We start from the raw sequence: 18,196 nt of genomic DNA on the forward strand, positions 1-18,196 counted from the left end.
TCCACCGGCAGGAGAGAGGCTGAGAGCGGGCACAGAGCTGAGCGCTGCTTCTCCCGCCGGGGAGCCTGCAGCGCCCAGATGACGCCCTTCGGGGCCTTCAGGGCAGGGCTCCTGCTGCCAAGGGAAGGGCTCCCCCTGCCGCAGGAGTGCACCCCAGCTCTCGCGCCCAGCCCACCTGCAGGACCGGGCGTGTGGCTCTCGCTGACAGACTTCACCAGCCGCAGGTCCCCGCTGGCGACGGGAGGCGGCTCTGCCGCGGGCGTGGGCTCCTGCCCGGGCCCCGGGGGCTCCTGCCGCTTGTGCTGCTCCTGCCGCTGGCTGTGGTCGCGCAGGACGCGGTGGGCCGTCTCCATGACCACCTCCGAGTTCAGGCTCTCGGCCGCCATGGCCAGGAGCTCGTCGTCGTCTTCGCCCGCATCCCAGGCGTCGCTGGTGTTGCTCTCAAACTCCTGGAAGGTGCTGACTCTCTTGGCCTTCACGGGCGTGGTGGGCACCTTGGGCGTGGCCTTGAGCAAGCTGCAAGGCAAAGGCAGTCTGGCCCTCGGAGCCCTGGAGCCCCCAGTCAGAGGGAGCCCCCGGTGAACAGCACACACCGCTTTCACTGCAGTGGAGCTGGCGGAGGGGGGAGCCGGACCCAGAGCCAGCCAGAGGGGGGCGGAGCTGCGGGCTCAGGCAGGGAGACGCGGTCTGCGGAGCACAGGCCCCCGAGCCTCGCCGGGCAGGGCCCACACATTCTCTCCACCCGGGGTCCCTGCCCCCTCCCGAGGCTGCGCGGGGGGCTGGGGGTGAAGGGACCGCTCACAGGGCACAGACAGGCCTTTGGGACACGGATGGGGATACGAGACCCCCACAGTGTGACTGCAGACAACATCTGGGCCACACCTTCCTCTCGCTCACCTGTGGCCAGGAACGGACACACAGGGCGGAGGGAGCCTTGGGCAGCTGGGCAGGGTGCGTGGAGAGCGAGGGACGCCACCACCACCCGCCGGCTGGGGGAGCCAGCTCCGTGTCCCCTGCACAGGCGGCCCGCTTCGGGCTGTGCTTCCACGTCTCCCCCGCCCGCCCCAGGAGGGTGAGCGTGACAGGCCAGCCGTGTCTCACGCGTGTTTGTGGACGGAAGCCCGTGCCCTCCCCCCGGAACTCCAGGGAGCTGGAGGGCCACCCAGCCCCAGGACCCCGAAGCACCCGGGAGAGCGGGCGTCACTTACGTGCCATGTAGCAGTGGGTCAAAAGGGGGGTGCTGGGCGCCGTACACGTGCTGGATGCTGGTTCAAAAGGAAGGAAAGCACGTTAGCTTCTGTCGCTCCCTGAACACCGCGGCCGCGGGACCAGCCCGGGCACCCGGCCTGAGGCAAGAACCCGGCCAGCGCCGCCCGGCCACCCTCCGGCCCGTCTGAGGGACGGCTGGCGCCATCCAGGCCCTCGCCCACAGACAAGCAGGCGTTCAGCCCCCCCGCGAAGGCCGCAGCCCTCGCTGCGTCAGCACAGCCTCAGGCACCGCCACGGGGACAGAGCTGCTGGAGCCTCTGCGCTCGGCCGATGTCACAGGCAGGACATGACAGGCGCCATGAAATGCATCAGGAAACGCCCAGCTGGCACCGTCTGTCTAAAGCCAATGCACCAGCACAGAAGAGGCACATACAGTGTTCAAAGACTCAGTGGTTTTATTGAACAGCCTGAGGGATAAGCTTAGACTAAGATGGCAACGTGACCCGCGTGGCAGACAACCAGGTGGGTCAGCTGCGCAGCCCCGCCTCCTGGGGACGGCCAGCCGGGGTGGCCACGTGACCGTGCGGGCCGGTCAGCAAAACATGGCAGGCCTCCCTCCTAACAGACGGAGACAGCGGGGTGCGCACCCCGAGCCCCGGCTTTCCCTTCCTCCTGCTCGGCACACGGATGTGAGGCCTGGGACTGCCCCGCCACCCAGCCACCCTGAGAAACACGCAGGAAACGATGCCCCACGACGGACGGCGGGCAGTAGGGGGAGTGCGGTGTCTGGGCCACCCCTCAGCTTCCACACGGGGAGCACCCGGCCTGAGGCCCCGGCGGGCAGACCTGCTCCCGACACGGTCCACACGGAAGAGACCGCGGCACGTGCTGACGCAGCGGGGCTGGGCGTGAGGACAGACGCAGACCGAGGCTGTTGGGCACACAGATGGATGTTTTCATTTGTCCAAACAGAATGAAATCCCCTTCTTACTTAGCAATAGAGCACGCCTAGCTCCCCACGTCGGTACTGTTCTTCCATTTACTTAAATGCATTGACCTACTTTGCATGGACTGCTTGGTAGCTATAAAAATCCCAGCAGCATATGTAAACGTAAAAGCACAATCATGAGCAGGGCACACAGGATTCCTCCACATCCCTCTGCGGTTCCTTGGAACTCCATCAGTATTTCTGAATTAAGTCTTTAAAATCTGTGCTAATGGAATGAGCGCCCGCGGACTCATCACTGCCTGGCCAGCCCCCTGGACAGTACCCCTCTCCCCTCCCACGGTCCCCCCATATGGCTACGCCAGGGCGCATGCGACCAGTGCTGACTGCCAGGCACGCAGCTGCCATCGAGGGTTTGTGATTGCAAAGCGGCAGCCAGCACCTCTGGGGACAAATGCCAGCGCCGGACTCTGCGCCACGAGGACGCGCGCCCAGACAGGGCGCCGGGGACACGGGAATGCACGGCTGCAGAGGGCCGCGGGCGCACGGCCAGGGCGGAACGGCCGCTCCCGCAGCCACGCGCCGCTGCGGGTCGCCACTGACCTGACGGAGCCAGTGGGCTCTGCGGTGCGTCTCCGCCGTCAGGGTGAGGGAGCAGCTCCTGCGCCTTGTCGTCTGTGCTCCGTCCCCTCCCGCCAGGCCCTCTGTCCATTTCCCTGCGGGCGTCACCCTCTTCTCACTGGTGTTCAAACTTCCCGAATCAGAGGACTCCTCTGTCATTCAGGCCGTGTGGCCGGCAGAGTAAGGGCCCTGACGGATGTCACATCCTGACCCCGGAACCTGTGCTGTGTCGCCTCGTGGGTGTGCATGAGGACGAACCCCTGGGGCTTGCCCTGGAGTACCCGGGTGGCCCAATCTAATCCCACATCCCTCCAGGGGCCCCTTTCCCGGCCCGTCAGAAGCAGCGCCATGGAGCGATGCGCGGAGGCCTCCAGAAGCTGGGGAGGTAAGGAAACGGGAGCCTGCCAGGCCAGCCCAGCCAGCAGGGGGCAAAGCCAGGGAGCGAGCAGGCGCCTCGCAGTGAGACCTTCGGGGGCCTGGCGTTGCGGCCCACGGAGGGCTGAAACCGCCCGTCCCCTTCCCGGCCGCCTCCTCGGGGCCACACCTGAACCTGACGCTGCAACTCCCTGCAGGGGTTTGCGTTTCCGCCCAAGACTCTGGGTCTCCAGGCACCGTATCCCCTCATCCTGCACGCGTGTGAAGTTCATGTTAATGTTCACCTCTTTTTGCAACGTTTGGCCAAGACTGCTTTCTGAGCCAGCGCTAATGGTGCAGCCGCTTTGCTGTCCTGTGGGGTTTCGTTTCATGGATGTGAGGAGAGCGTTTTAGCCATAACCCAACTTTTCCAAATAACTTTCCATGGAAACAATGCAGACAAAGGCAGAGCCGTCCGGGGAGGCCGGGAGCACTGAGCAGCGCCGGCCAGGCAAGATCATTTTTTAAGTGTGTATGTGCCCGGGCCAGCGGGACTCGGGCGGAGCACTGTTCTGTGCACCAAAGGGCTGCGAGTTCAATTCTCCGTCGGGCACAGACTCAGGTTGCAGGATCCACCCGTCCCCAGTCCGGGCATACACATGAGGCTGCCAATCAATGTTTCTCTTTCACATCAACGTTCCTCTCTCTCCCTCTCCCTTCCTTTTTCTAGAATCAATGGAAACATACCCTCAGTGAGGATTAAAAAAATAATTATAGGACGTGACAAAGTGGGATTTATCCAAGGAATGCAAGGCTAGTTTTTTTTAATTCTTTATTGTGTAAAGTAGGACCTAAGTCTCCTTTTCCCCGTGCAAGGCTCGCTTTGATGGGGGAGGGCATGCAATCAGCAGCGGACCACAGCTGTCTGGAGGCAGCCACCTTACTAACCGCGGGAAAGGGATTTCCTTGCGGAGCCTGGGAAAGGGAAGGCTGCGTCACAAGGACAGGCCCTGGAGAGAAGGCAGCCGGAGCCCAGACCACGGACAGCCACCTGAGGGAGCGTGTTCCGGGCGGATCTCCGCGAGGACCATGACGAAGGCTGACCCCGGAGCTCACTAACTACAGACCCTTCCCACCCACCACCCTGTGTGCACTCAGCCAACCGGCGAGGGGTCAGAGCAGGATTTCCAGGGTGACCGACTGCTCTCCCCACGCTGCCGGCATTATTGGGACAAACACTCACACGTGATTCAACCCTGCCTCTGATTTATTTGGCTCAAGCAGTGACAGGTGGCCTCAGATCCATTGTGTCCGGTATCAGTTTAACAACCAAAAATCAATTACTACAAAATACCATATTAATTCAAGGACAAAAACCACATGATCATCTCAGCAGAACAGACATTGTAAAAATGTCAACACCCCTTCATGGAAAAAGGTTCCACAAACTAGAATTCGAAGGAAGTGCCCTCCCTCTGAGCAAGAACATCTGCAAAGCCCACAGCTCACGTCAGACCTGGGCTGGAAGAGGCAACGAGACGCCACCTTCCCTCCACATTGTCCTGGAGACCCGTCCAGAGCAATCAGGAAGGAGAAATAAAGGGCATCCAGATGAGAAAGGAAGAAGGAAGACTTTCGAACAAGATGACATATTTACTGGGTAAGGTAAATCTTAAGAAATCCACTAAAAAAAATCAAATTCAGCAAGGTTTCAAGATACAAGATAAATGTACAAAAATTAATTACATTTCTATACACTTGCAAGAAACAACCCAAAAATGAAATTAAAGAAACAATCCCACTTATAATGGCATCAAAAAGAATGAAACACTTAAGAATGTATTTAATAAAGGTATGTGAAACTTAAACACAGTGTTGAAAGAAATTAGAGACCTAAGCGTTAGGCAATGGCTTCTTAGGATGACACCAAGAGCAGTAACAACAACAAGCTAAGCTGGATGTTGTCGAAAGGAAAACCTTTGTGCTCGAAGAACACCAGCAAGGCAACAGAGACCCTCCCAGGCCACGCCTGCGAGCGGCTAGTACCCGGCCAGCCTCGGAGACGGAGGGAAAGCAGGCGGCAGAGGCCCCGACCCACGGCCTGCTTGCTGGGCGGCTGGCGACCGAGGACACTGAGCAGTGTGAAGCCCCGGCAGGAAGGCCTCTGTCGGGCTGCTCTCTGTTTCCAGGGACCTGTCTCCCTGGAAGGCACCGTGGCTGCCCTCAGACCCTCGTGAACCCGAAGACTGTCAAAAAGAGGACCAAGAAGTTCACCCGGCACAGTCAGACCGCGATGTCAGGATGGAGCGGACGGGCGGACCCCGAGGCACTGCCAGTAGGGGGCAGAAGAGGCCGGGCCGGGCCGATGCCCAGGCTGGTTATGCAACAAGGAAACAGCACACGCTGCCCGGCGGCTTCGCAAGTGTCTGGTCCGTAACGGCGAGGAGCGTGCGGCTGCCGAGGGGCAGCAGGTCTCCCTGTGCGAGGCCGCTCCCGCGTCTCCTCCAAGACCCGCAAAGCCACTGTGGGAAGAGCGACCGGCTGCCATTGGTCACCGACCCCAGGGCCAGGCTGCGCAGCGGGAAAGCGATAGACTGTGCGCACGTGGCATGTGTGTTAACAAAACCGTAAAATTCTGCCCCAAAAAGAAAGAAAATAGACAACCCACAGAACGGGGGGAGGGGGCTGCGATCACATATCTGATAAAAGACTGCATCTGGGATATGTGAAGGACTCTCCAAACTCAAAAATAAAAGGACAATTAATTTAAAAAGGAAAAGGGATTTGAACAGCGACTTCAACGAAGATACACGATAGGTCAAGAAGCAAATGAAAGGAGCTCAACATCTGGTCCTTCAGGAAATGGAAGCCACAGTAAGCGGCCCTTCGCACACACTGGCTGGCTGCAGTGGGCAGATAGCACCGAGAGTGAATGAGAAACGGGGATGGAACCCTCGTGCCTGCTGCTGGCAGTGAAACACGGTGTGGCCACTTCTGGGAAACAGACTGACCGTTTCCCAAATATTTTTAGAAAGAGTGACCGTATGACCCAGTCACTCCACTCCCTATGAACACCCGAGAGACGTGAAGACATCCCACACCGAAACTCCCACGGGGCGGTTTGCAGCAGCATAGTCATAAAAGCCAAAGGCAGAAACCGCCCAATGTCCGTCCGCAGAGACATGGATGAACAATCACGGTATCCCACGCAATGGAATACTATTCAGCTATAAAATGAAGTGCCGACACGCCACCACATGGAAGAACCTTGAAAACATGCTAAGTGCAAGAAGCCAGTCACGTTTCCTCTGTATAAAATGTCTAGAGTGGACAAATCTGGAGACAGAAGATAGATGAGTGGCTGCTAGGGGTGGGGAGCGGGAAGCTGGGGGACAGCTAAAGGGGACAGGGCTTCTTTCCCAGGTGGTAAGCACTGTCTGAAATGAACTGTGAGGGTGAATACACAGCTCTTGTAATACACGAACATGGGTCACGGAATGTAAACCTGTAACTGAGTGAATGTGTTGTGTGTGAATCTAAAGGGGTGAACTGTGTTATGTGACTCTCAATAAAGATGTGATTTTTTAAAGGCAATCCAGCTGCCACCTGGTCCGCCTGGGCTCTCCTGGAGCGCAGCCACCATGCCAGCCACACGGAGCCCCCTGCAAGCCTCGCCACTCACAGCGCGCGCGGTCCCTGCTCACAGCCCGCATCCGCCAGACACGTGAGGGAGCCAGCCTCCTCGCTGGGCCCCAGCCGTCTGGCTGCCCAGTGACACCCAGACACGGTGGAGCAGACCAGCCGCTCCCTGAGTCAGGTCTGAGCTCCTGGCCCTTAGGATCCATGAGCATTTCCTCTTGGGAAAGAAAAGCACCCGCCTGCCTAGACCACGCACAACCCACCAGGATGGCCCTCCCGGAGCGTCCTGGGGGCCTCCTGACCTGGGCAGGCGGTTTCCAGTTGTAGGAATCAAAAGGCCTGGGTCTGCCCTGGCCGGTGCGGCTCGGTGGATAGAACGTCGGCCTGTGAACTGAAAGGTCCCAGGTTCGATTCCGGTCAAGAGCACAGGCCCGGGTTGTGGGCTCGATCCCCAGTAGGGGGACTTGCAGGAGGCAGCCGATCCATGAGTCTCTCTCATCATGGATGTTTCTCTCTCTCCCTCTTCCTTCCTCTCTGAAATCAATAAAAATACATTTTGTTTAAAAAGGCCTGGGTTCGAGTCCCACCTCCAACAGCTAGAGCTGGCACATTGTTAGCCAACTAAATGCTCTGAGCTTCAGCGTCCTCGTCCCAGAAACGGGAATAAGAATGTGTATGAAGCCCGGCCGGTACAGCTCAGTGGTTGAGCATCAACCTATGAACCAGGAGGTCACAGTTCGAGTCCCAGTCATGGCACATGCCCGGGTTGCGGGCTCGATCCCCAGTGTGGGCCGTACAGGAGGCAGCCGATCCATGGTTCTCTCTCATCATTGATGTCTCTCTCTCTCTCTCCCTCTCCCTTCCTCTCTGGAATCAATAAAAATATTTTTTTAAAGAATGAGTATGAAATGAGATAACCATGTATGATAGCGGTGTGAGTACTGCAAAGTGATGTACAAACAGCACTCACCAACACGCCCGCCCTATCTGTGCTGAACATTCGCGTTCTCCCGGGATGTCTCAACACGTTTACACGGTTCAAAGCAGGAGGCCGCGCCGCTGCCTGCTGGATCCGCGTGCGTTCAGGAAAGCCTCGCAGCGTTATCACGGGCTGCAGGCCTCTCCCTCCCGCACAGCAGCGAGCTCATTAATTCTTCATGGGCAACCACTTGTGTTTATTGAGCAGAAAATGTTCCAACAAAGTTCAACCTCAGACTAAAAGGAACCTCATTTCATCTTATTAAAATTTCATTTCTATTGGGCCTTGCATAGCTGAAAAGAAAAACAAGTTTCAACTGAAGCCATTTTAGAAAAATAAGTGGCAACTACCTCATTTCAGATCATGAAATCTTTCTTTTACAAACACACGGCCCAATAAGCTTCTTAATAAATTGTGCTGCTTAAAAGCACCACAGTAACTCACAGTTTTACAGAGAAACCTCGTGGTCCCTTACGGAAGGAGGCACACGGGACACAGCTCCACTGTGCGCGCACGCCCTGCACACCAAGGGGCAGGGCCAGGGATGTTTGTCACCTTTTCTTTTTTTTTTAATTTTTAAGAATTATCTGAAACATGAGTACACAAACTGGAATATATACATGTAATGGAACATGAACCAAAAAAACATGATTGAGCCACAGCTACAAGAATTAAGATAGGCCACCTTCATGACATGACATTGAAAAGCAAGCCAGATGCGCACAGTATGACAGCATCTCCCAGGACCCTGTCCGGCTGTCTTTACACAACAGATATAAAACCTCAAGATGAAGACTGCCTGGGCCTACTGGTGCACAGCCAAGCTCTGGGGCCCCACTCCCGCTGCAGAGAGCCACTCCCCCCCACACCTGAACCTCAGCACACTCCCCCCACACCTGAACCTCAGCACGCTCCCCCCACTCCTGGCCCTCAGCACGCTCCCCCCACACCTGGCCCTCAGCACGCTCCCCCCACACCTGGCCCTCGGCACGCTCCCCCCACACCTGGCCCTCGGCACGCTCCCCCCACACCTGGCCCTGAGCACACACCCCCACACCTGGCCCTGAGCACACCCCCCCACACACCTGGCCCTGAGCACGCTCCCCCCACACCTGGCCCTCAGCACGCTCCCCCCACACCTGGCCCTCGGCACGCTCCCCCCACACCTGGCCCTGAGCACGCTCCCCCCCACACCTTGCCCTCGGCACGCTCCCCCCACACCTGGCCCTCAGCACGCTCCCCCCACACCTGGCCCTGAGCACACCCCCCCACACCTGGCCCTGAGCACACCCCCCCGACACCTGGCCCTGAGCACACCCCCCCCACACCTGGCCCTCACCACGCTCCCCCCACACCTGGCCCTCGGCACACACACCCCACACACCTGGCCCTGAGCACGCTCCCCCCACACCTGGCCCTCAGCCACTCTCACTGCCAAGAAGGCCCGCCCGGCCCCTGACTACAAGACGCCCGCATATCCAGGGAAGCGTCTCCAGGAACAGACGGTCCTCAGCCCAGTGTGATGTCACCCACGCTGCGTCAGAATTCCCGCCCGCCCACGCTGCTGGGACTGTCCTCACACCTCCCCCGCAGAGCGTGTCACATGCGACACGCGGCGTTCCGGGGTGGTGCCTCCTCCGGAGGAAGGGCCCCCGCTGCAGGATGGCTCGGCTCCTCGCACACCGGGCTGCGGTGCACGGGAGGCCCCCAGGCCGCCGCTCCCTCTGCGCTCTCTTCCTCCTGCCCGCCAGGCGCGGAGGGCTGAGCCCCACAGGCAGCAGTGCGGGGAGGCAGCTCACAGGAGGGCCAGCGCCCCCTGCAGGCCCTGCGCGCCCGCCGGCCCCTCCCGCCGGAGCTCCTTCCATCAGGCACTTTACCAAACCATGGCTGGGACACGAATGCCGCAGCGGCTCTGGTGACTGCTCTGGAACAGAAAATGAGCCCCCGATTACCAACGAGCCTAAAGAGAACAAAACGGGCCCACCGCGACGTGCCTGCACAGCCGTCCTCGACTCCCGGGCAGCCCGCAGCTGTCACGCAGAGGCAGCGGGACCCTCCACGCAGGAGAGGTGGCGTCCGGTGCCCCGTCCTGTGCTGTACACACGGAGAGCGGGGGTCAGCGTCTCCCCGCACTCTGAGAAGCGTGGCCAGCCCCCCCACCCGGGTTCCCACCCCAACTGCACAGCGCGCACTCCCACCGCCCTGGCCTCGCCACCTGCAGGTGCGCCCACGTGAGAACGGAGCCGCCCGGAAGGCGCCCACCCCCGCTGCCCCGTTCACCGCGAGGGCTTTCGGGAGGGTCCGGAGCTCACCCAGAGGGCGGGACAAGCGCAGCTCTCTGTGGTGTGAGCCTCAGAGCCGGCGGGTCATGCCATTTGTGAGTTTAGTAGGAATGCTTATTGAAAGGAAGCTCATCTTGTCCTGGCTGGTGTGGCTCAGTGGACAGGGTGTTGGCCTGCAGAGTGAAGGGTCCCGGGTTCGATTCCGGTCAAGGGCACATGCCCAGGTTGTGGGCTCGATCCCCAGTGTGGGGTGTGCAGGAGAAAGCTGATCAATGATTCTCTCTCATCATTGATGTTTCTCTCTCTCTCTTCCTCTCTGAAATCAATACAAATATATTTTTTAAAAAAGGGGAAGCTCGCTGGGTAAGGGAGGCTGGGGAAAGTCAATTGGAAGAAAAAGGAGACAATGTACTACTATTTGTAATACTTTAAACAATAAAAAAATAAAATAAAATGAAAAAATAAAGTTAAATAAATAAATAAAGGAAGCTCGTTTTGAAACGTGCGGAGAGAGCACGTGGAGAGCAGCTCCCCGCACACGCAGGCGCCGTGCCAGGCGGTCTGGCCCCGCAGAGGGCCCGCTCAGTGCGCAGCCTGTGCGAGAGCGAGAGCAGAGGCCGCGCCCGCCGGCAGGCACGCACCAGGCGGCCTGGGAGGGTGGCAGGATGAGCAGGACGCACAGAAGAGCCCCCAGGTCAGAACCCGGACCGGGCCGGCAGGGCAGCCCGAGCTCACCGCCAGCCAACGCTCAGGAGCCGCGGCCCCGGGAGCCTCCAACTGCTGCCCGTGCAGAGCACACGTGCGGCTAGCCGGTGCCTGGCAGGCGCCGTGTGCTCCCTGCGTGGCCCGATCAGTCAGTCAGTCACGTGTGTCCAGCCCTCGCCCTCACAGTGCACGAGGAGCCTCCGTCACTCTGGGCCACTGAGGCTCCGCGCCTTCCACCTGGGACCCGGCCGGCATCTCCACTGAATCTCAGAGAAGAGGGAACACTGTTACAGAACGGGGGAACGAAGACGGGAGACTCAAACTGAGGGTGCCGCGTGGCGCGGGGCGTGGGCCCCATCAAGGGAAGGGCCGGCTGCCCCACTCCCTCGGGGCCGCCAAAGGGAACGCCAGGGGGAGCCGACAGCAAGCTGCGCGTCTCGCCCCTCCAGCGCCCGAGGCCTCGATGGCATGGAGCGTGAGCGCGGAAAAGCCAGCCAGCGAAGGCGCTGCGAGCACGGCAAAGCCCCCACTGGTGCTCCCACGGGCCCCCACCAAACACGCCACCCGCCGGGGCACGGGCTCCTGGGTCCCTGCACACAGAACACGGGTGAACACAGCCCCCCGCTGCTCAGCAAACACAAGCCGGCCAACGGGTCTTAACCACACGCGAGGCGCCGGTCGGGCCGCAGAGGCTGCCAGCGAGGGACCAGCCACCGAGAAGTCGGACCCGGGCACCCACCCCGTCCGAGTGCGGGGCTCTGCAGGGCAGGGCAGAGGCTACCTGCAACCCTTCCTCCCCCTGCCCCTGGCTCACGCCCTGACCCTCCCCCTGCCCCTGGCTCACGCCCTGACCCTCCCCCTGCCCCTGGCTCACGCCCTGACCCGCCCCCTGCCCCTGGCACACGCCCTGACCCTCCCCCTGCCCCTGGCACACGCCCTGACCCTCCCCCTGCCCCTGGCACACGCCCTGACCCTCCCCCTGCCCCTGGCACACGCCCTGACCCTCCCCCTGCCCCTGGCACACGCCCTGACCCTCCCCCTGCCCCTGGCACACGCCCTGACCCTCCCCCTGCCCCTGGCACACGCCCTGACCCTCCCCCTGCCCCTGGCTCACGCCCTGACCCTCCCCCTGACCCTGGCACACGCCCTGACCCGCCCCCTGCCCCTGGCACACGCCCTGACCCTCCCCCTGCCCCTGGCACACGCCCTGACCCTCCCCCTGCCCCTGGCACACGCCCTGACCCTCCCCCTGCCCCTGGCACACGCCCTGACCCGCCCCCTACCCCTGGCACACGCCCTGACCCGCCCCCTGCCCCTGGCACACGCCCTGACCCGCCCCCTGCCCCTGGCACACGCCCTGACCCGCCCCCTCCCCACCTGGGCTTCTGCGGCTGCTGCTAGAAATACCCCCAACTCGGCGGCACGTGTATTCACGTCCTGAGGTCGGAACCCGAGCCCCACCCGCCGGATCCAGGCGTCAGCCGCTGCCCGAGCACCATTCCTGCTCTCAGGCTGCTGGGGGGACGCACTTGCCTGTGGCTGAGGGGCGGAGACCCTGCTGGCTGGAAGCAGAAGGCTGCCCCGCTTCCGGGGGCCACCGGCACCCTCTGCTCTGGCCCCTTCCTCCTCAGAGCCAGCACCCACAGAGCAGGGGCTCCGCCCACACCAACCTCTCACCACCGACTCCCCTTTGCCACGTAACGTGACGCTCCGCAGGTTCCAGGGACGAGGACGTGGGCATCTTTGGGGACCGTTGTTCTGCCGACCACACCCATCCTCCGGCCAGACCCGGTGATCCCCCGAGCGCCCAGCGCCAGCCGCCAGTGAACCCCGAGGTCCCACCTGCAGTGTGGGCCTGAGCCTGTCTGTCCACGCCCCTGTGACCCAGCCACTGCCCGCTTCCTCCCCCGCTTCCAGGACCACCCTCGGTCCCGGCTCCTGGCTCTCAGGACCCAGACCCGAAGCTCCTCCACGGACCTCAGAGCCGGCTGCTCTGGCTCGCCCCCTCCTGCTTCCTCCTCCGGGGCCGCTGGTCTCCCTGCGGCGAGGCCCTGCCAGCGGTGCGGACGGCCATCCACGTCCAACGCCAGGTCTCGGCTGGTGCGGCCTCCACGGCGAGTGCCCAGCTACGCTGCCCACGTGCGTTCCCAGAGCGCGGCCGTCGGAGCACTTCCGACGTTGGCGTGTCTACGGTTTACTGTCTCCTTCCCCCATGGCCACTGGAGGCCACACCCCCTTACCCGCCGCCATGGGAGGCTCCTCAGTGTCTGAGTGAGTGAGCTTCCCTCCGCGCTGCTGAGCACCGGGGCCTGCGAGGCGACTGCGGAGCTGACGTCTCACCTGCTCAGGCCCCTCGTGGCTGTGCCGTGGCTGAGCCGTCAGGGTCGCGACCCTGGGAGCCCTCTCCCCCGGGTCCACCAGCACCACAGCCCTGCCGCACTCCATCCGGCCTCCCGCCGCCAGCCCGGCCTCTGTCAGCGCGCACACGCCCGCAGCCGCCAGCACAGCAAGCAGGGCCCGCGGAAAGGCGGCCGGTTGCCCACCTGCGAGGGCTTTGTCCTGGCATCTGACGCTCCGGTGGCAAGCGTGCCGACTGCAGCTGCAGAAATCACGGCCCCTCCGGAGCCGAGCGGGTCAACGGCCCGAGAAAGAACAGGCCCAGGGAGTCGGAGACGGACCTCTCCCGCGTCTGAGCCTCCCCTGCTGGTGCGCATCCAGCCACCACCTCCCCCTCCCCGATGCTCGCAGCAGCCGCCAACTGGTCTCCCCCTCAGCCCCCTCAGCCCCCACCCCCCCCCAGCCCCCACCCCGCCTCAGCCCCCACCCCGCCTCAGCCCCCTCAGCCCCCACCCCGCCTCAGCCCCCTCAGCCCCCACCCCGCCTCAGCCCCCACCCCGCCTCAGCCCCCTCAGCCCCCACCCCGCCTCAGCCCCCTCAGCCCCCACCCCGCCTCAGCCCGGCAGCCCGAGGAACCCCACCACACTCACCGCGGGTCCCGCCACTCCGCCCCAAGGAGCCCACAAAGGCCCTCTGTCTCGCAGAAAAGCCTGAAAGCCCACGTCCTCTGTGACCACGAGCCCCTCCCCCTGCGCCCAGGACTCCCCCTCCCTCCCTCCCTCCCTCCTGCACTGTCTTCATGCCCTTTGCCCTCAGACACACCAGCACTGACCCCCAACAGGGCCTTTGCACTTGCCGGCCCTCGGCCTGGACCCCTCCTCCGCCTCCCCGGGACGTGTGCCTCCCCTCCTGCACACCTTGTCCCGGGGGGCCTGAGGGAGTGGCGCGCCCACCGCACCCCCCTCCGGACTCCCCACCCCACGACCCTGCTTCACACCCCTGGGACGGAGCTGGCTCGGGGCCGCTCCGGCTCACTGCACGCTGGGACAGCACGGCTCCGGTCTGTCTCCTCTGTGTCCAGCGCCTGGAACTGCGGCTGGCGCCCAGTGTGGGTGAAGTAAACATTGCATGCGCGAATGAATTACCAAACTCTCCCAATGGTGAAAAGGCCTCCTCTCATTCCATCCATGAGGCCAAGCGGAGACTGACCCACGCCCAGGCCTCCCGTGCAGACGCTGACAGAGCAGGAGCGACATGCCCGCAGGCCCCACGGGACTAACAGGAAAGGAGGCCAAAACCCGGACCTCGGACTCCCTGTCAGCGGCCTTTCCACCAGCCACTCACCCGCCTCACGCAGAAGGAACTCCTAAGAAGGCCTCAGCCCAACGTGCAGGGAAGAACTAGGTGTGCAGGGGGCGGGGCACCAGCCAGGCCGCCTCCCACGGGGTGAGACCCTGACCAAGCCTCGCCCTCCCTCTGGGTTCCCCGGAAGACAGCGGGGATCACCACCCTTCACCAGCACTGACCGGGCGGCGAGGGCGGCATGCGCCCTGGACTGCGCATGGATACGAGGAGGCTCACTGGAGGGGATGTTTACGAATTTAAAAAGGGAGGAACGGGCGGGCTAGGATTGCTGGTCTGATGAGAATGAAATTGACGAGCATCACGGTGCCTGCCTGCGGGTCAGCACCGCTCAGCACAGTTCAAGCAAGGAGGCTGGAGATGCGGCGCGGACTAAGCAGGTCGGGTCGCGAAGGGCCTGAGGCATGATGGGAAACACTCCTGCTTCTCAGCACGCCTTTCAGGGGCTCCAAGCCCAGCCGGTCGCTGGAGCACCGCATGGAAGCAGAGCGCGTCTCGTAAACGCCGAACCCCCGGAGACTACGCCTGCCAAGCACACGGACACGGCCGCAAGCACGCCCAGGGCCCACCCTCAGGGTCCGGGAAGGAGCGAGGGGATGATCACTAAGGAACCTCTCGTCGGTCGGGGCTGTGCCCTATAAAAGCCCCTCACGGCCCTGCACGGCGTGGTGGGTGTCTCCTTCCTCCGAGTTTCTCTGGGTTCGGGTCCACACTCAGAACAAAGAGCTGAACAATCACGGAAGCACCTGGCAGGGCCGGCAAAGCCACGGAACCTGGCGGGGCAGAGACTGTGCCTGTGGCCAGCGGTCACCACTGACCGACCGACAGGAAAAGGACAAACCTTTGCGGCTCCTGTCCGCGAAGCAGCGGCACTGCCAGGGGCAAGGCCACCAGCAGGGCAGGGCAGGGGCACGGGGACAGGGCAGCGGCACAGGCCTCGGGGGGCCACCCTCGCTGGGTCCTGCACTGGCAGTGACAGCCCCAACAGTCCCCCAAGGCCCCACACTGTCACTAACACGGGAGCTGCTCTCAGAAACGCCTGGACACAGCCCCACCGGCACGGCACGGACACGGGCGGAGGAAAATGGCTCTTTGGGAATACGGGAGCGCAGAGCAGACGAGGCTGCCTTGTCTCCTGCGGCCGTCCTAACCCACGGCCACACCTCAGTGGCTTCCAACCAGACGCTTGTCCTCTCCTGGTCCTGGAGGCTGGGAAGCAAAGGCGAGGTGTCGGGGGCCACCCTCGCGGAAGGCTCTGGGAGGGCCCTCCTTGCCTGTCACTCCCCTGGCTCCCAGGCCCCTCGGCGCTCCCTGGCTCGTAAGCGTGGCCTCCGCTTCAAATGCCGTCTCCCCAAGGTCTGCGTCAATGTCCAGACTTCTCTCTTCTTAGCAGGACACCAGGCACGGGCCTAGGGCCCACCCTACCCCAGCATGACCCTTGACCTGATTACGCCGCACCAGGTCCCAGTCGCAGGCTCATGGATTTGGGGGGGCACCACTGAACCCAATCCGAGGACGAATCACCAAGAGACAGGCATCCATCCGAAGGTTTCTTCACGTCAGAACCACACCCGGGAGCTCCACTGTTCCTCCATCTTGATTGGTTAAGTGGTTCATTTCATTCGGACTGAAAACCTAAAACCCACATGTGCGTTGTTTTTTGGTGGTTTTTTTTTTTTTTTTTTTGTATGTTTTTATTGATTTGAGAGAGAGAGAGGGAGAGGGAGAGAGAGATGGAAACATCAATGATGAGAGACAATCACGGATCAGCTGCCTCCTGCACGCCCCCTCCTGGGGATGGAGCCCACAACCCAGGCATGTGCCCTAACCAGGAATTGAACCGTGACCTCCTGGTTCATAGGTCGATGCTCAACCACTGAGCCACGCCGGCCAGGCAACATGTGTGTTCTGATGCCACGCGGTGCCTTTTCCGAGTCCACGTTCCAGAGCGCTCATCCTGTCACTCCTGGGGCTTCCTATTTGCTGCCGTTCCAGAACGTTCACATCATCTGGGGCCCGACACTGGTCTTAATGAAAGCTCTTCCTGTTCCTCAATCAAGCACGGCCCTAAGAGTAAAAGAGGGTCTTGGTGGCCCCCTCCCAGGCAGTGGCTCACCCTGCGGACCCCACATCTGAAGAGTCACAGTTCCTGCCTAGACACAGAGGTCTCCAAAGCTGACCATCCGCACTCACACCCTGGTGTTTCTCAGGAACCTGCTGCCGAAGCTGTGCCTGGGGTCAGTCCGCTGGGAGTTACGATCACACCGCGATTCTTGATGTCCAGTATCTCAGCCTTCAGCTTCCAGACAAAACTGGGCTTAGAAATCCCGGCGTTTGTTTACCCTCCGCCCTCCGGCAGCGCCGCCCGCCTGGACAGAGTCTTCTCTGTTCTTCTCCGCGTCCCTCAGGCCAGGCTGGGCGGTGACAGCCGCTCAGAGGAGGGCTTCGGAGTCCAGGGAGCGGCCAGGTCAGTGCCGGGGCTCGGTTTTTGTTGCTGTTGTTGTTGTTGCTTCCTGCTGCTGAGTCAGGCGGGCAGTAGGTTTTGAGGCCGGAGGGGGGCCACGGAGCTTCACGGGGCGCCTCCCAGCGACCTCCGCGCTCCAGGCAGAGCGGCGGCCACGGCGGGTCAGAGCCGCCACGCCCCGAGCAGCCCTCCCCGGCCGGCCGGCTCCGGACCCCGCCAGGCCCCGCGGCCCCGCGGCCCGGCCCCCAGCCCCGCCCCGGCGCCCAGGTCGGCGCGGAAGGGCCCGCGGTCCAGGACACGCTCGCCGGCCGCTGCCCCGCCTCCCGGCTTCGCCCCCTCCCGGCCTCGCCCCCTCCCGGCCTCGCCCCCCAGACCCCGCGCCTCGGCCCAGGCCCCTCACCCCGCGCAGGCCCCTCCGAGCCCAGGCTACCCCGCCCCGGGACCCCGACGCCACGCACAGCCCAGCAAGCCGACCTCTGACCCCTGACCCCAGCCCAGCGCGCTCCGGCACACCCACCTGCCCGGGACCTTGCTGTTGCTGCGCTTCCAGAACTGCTTCCTGGCCCCGTCGCTGGCCATGGCGCCTCCTCATCCCTCAGGCCTGCGGCCCCGACACCCCGAGCGCGGCCGGCCCGCCCCGGCGGTTCTCTCCTGCACCCCGGGGGGGGCCCCTCAGCCGTCCCGGGACACCCCGGCGCAGATCCAGGGACTCTTCCGCCTCCCTCCGGAAGTTGTGCCTCCGCGCACCCGGAAGTCCCGCCCACGTCCCAGGTGCGCGTGAAAGAGCGACGCCCGGCGGCGCGGCGGTGGAAGTGCAGCGGCGGAGCCTGCCCCGGGCCGGCTGACGGCCTGGGCTCCGGGTCCCCCTGGGACAGAGGTCCTGGCCCAATGGCAGGCGGCACCCCGCTGCGGGCCGCGGTCCAGGCCCTGCGCCCGCCTGTTGGAGGGAAGGGAGCGAGGGGTCAGGCCAGGCCCCAGCTGAACACCAGCTGCGCCCGGAGACGCGAACAATCCCGCGGCCCCAGCAGTGCCCTGCGCGTCCGTCAGGCCCGTGCACGTGGCTGCAGGATGTCCAAGACTTACTGCGAAGTGAAGCTGAAAGTATTAATTTTTACATTGATCACAGGTTGAAATAAATATTGCTGGTATATTGGGTTCACTGAACCAGATTGCCAGAATTATTTTCACTTTTTATTTTACGTTTTTTTTCATTGCACTTAATGGTGTGCCTTGGTCAACCTGAACACATAGGTTTCAGGTGTGGGTTTCTGTGTTACAAGATCTATATGTTGCACCAT

General features: G+C 62.5%; 1 protein-coding gene across 2 annotated transcripts in view; it reads right to left on the reverse strand.

Annotated features, from left to right (window-relative positions):
• Nucleotides 1-17,623, reverse strand: part of TBC1D22A (TBC1 domain family member 22A) — a 127,662-nt gene extending 110,039 nt beyond the window's left edge. The window contains exons 1-3 of one of the 2 annotated variants that reach the window (XM_079774581.1): nt 17,416-17,492; nt 1,209-1,265; nt 176-516 (exon numbers count right to left, since the gene is read on the reverse strand). In XM_079774581.1, coding sequence (XP_079630707.1) covers nt 176-516; nt 1,209-1,265; nt 17,416-17,477 — 460 coding nt within the window. In that variant the 5' untranslated portion in view covers nt 17,478-17,492. Of the gene's footprint in view, nt 1-175; nt 517-1,208; nt 1,266-17,415 lie in introns of both variants that reach the window. The other variant, XM_079774580.1, reaches the window with a different exon arrangement.
• Nucleotides 17,624-18,196: the final 573 nt, after the last annotated feature.

Source organism: Cnephaeus nilssonii (genome assembly GCF_951640355.1).
Source record: "Cnephaeus nilssonii genome assembly, chromosome: 6".
NCBI classification, from domain to species: domain Eukaryota; kingdom Metazoa; phylum Chordata; class Mammalia; order Chiroptera; family Vespertilionidae; genus Cnephaeus; species Cnephaeus nilssonii.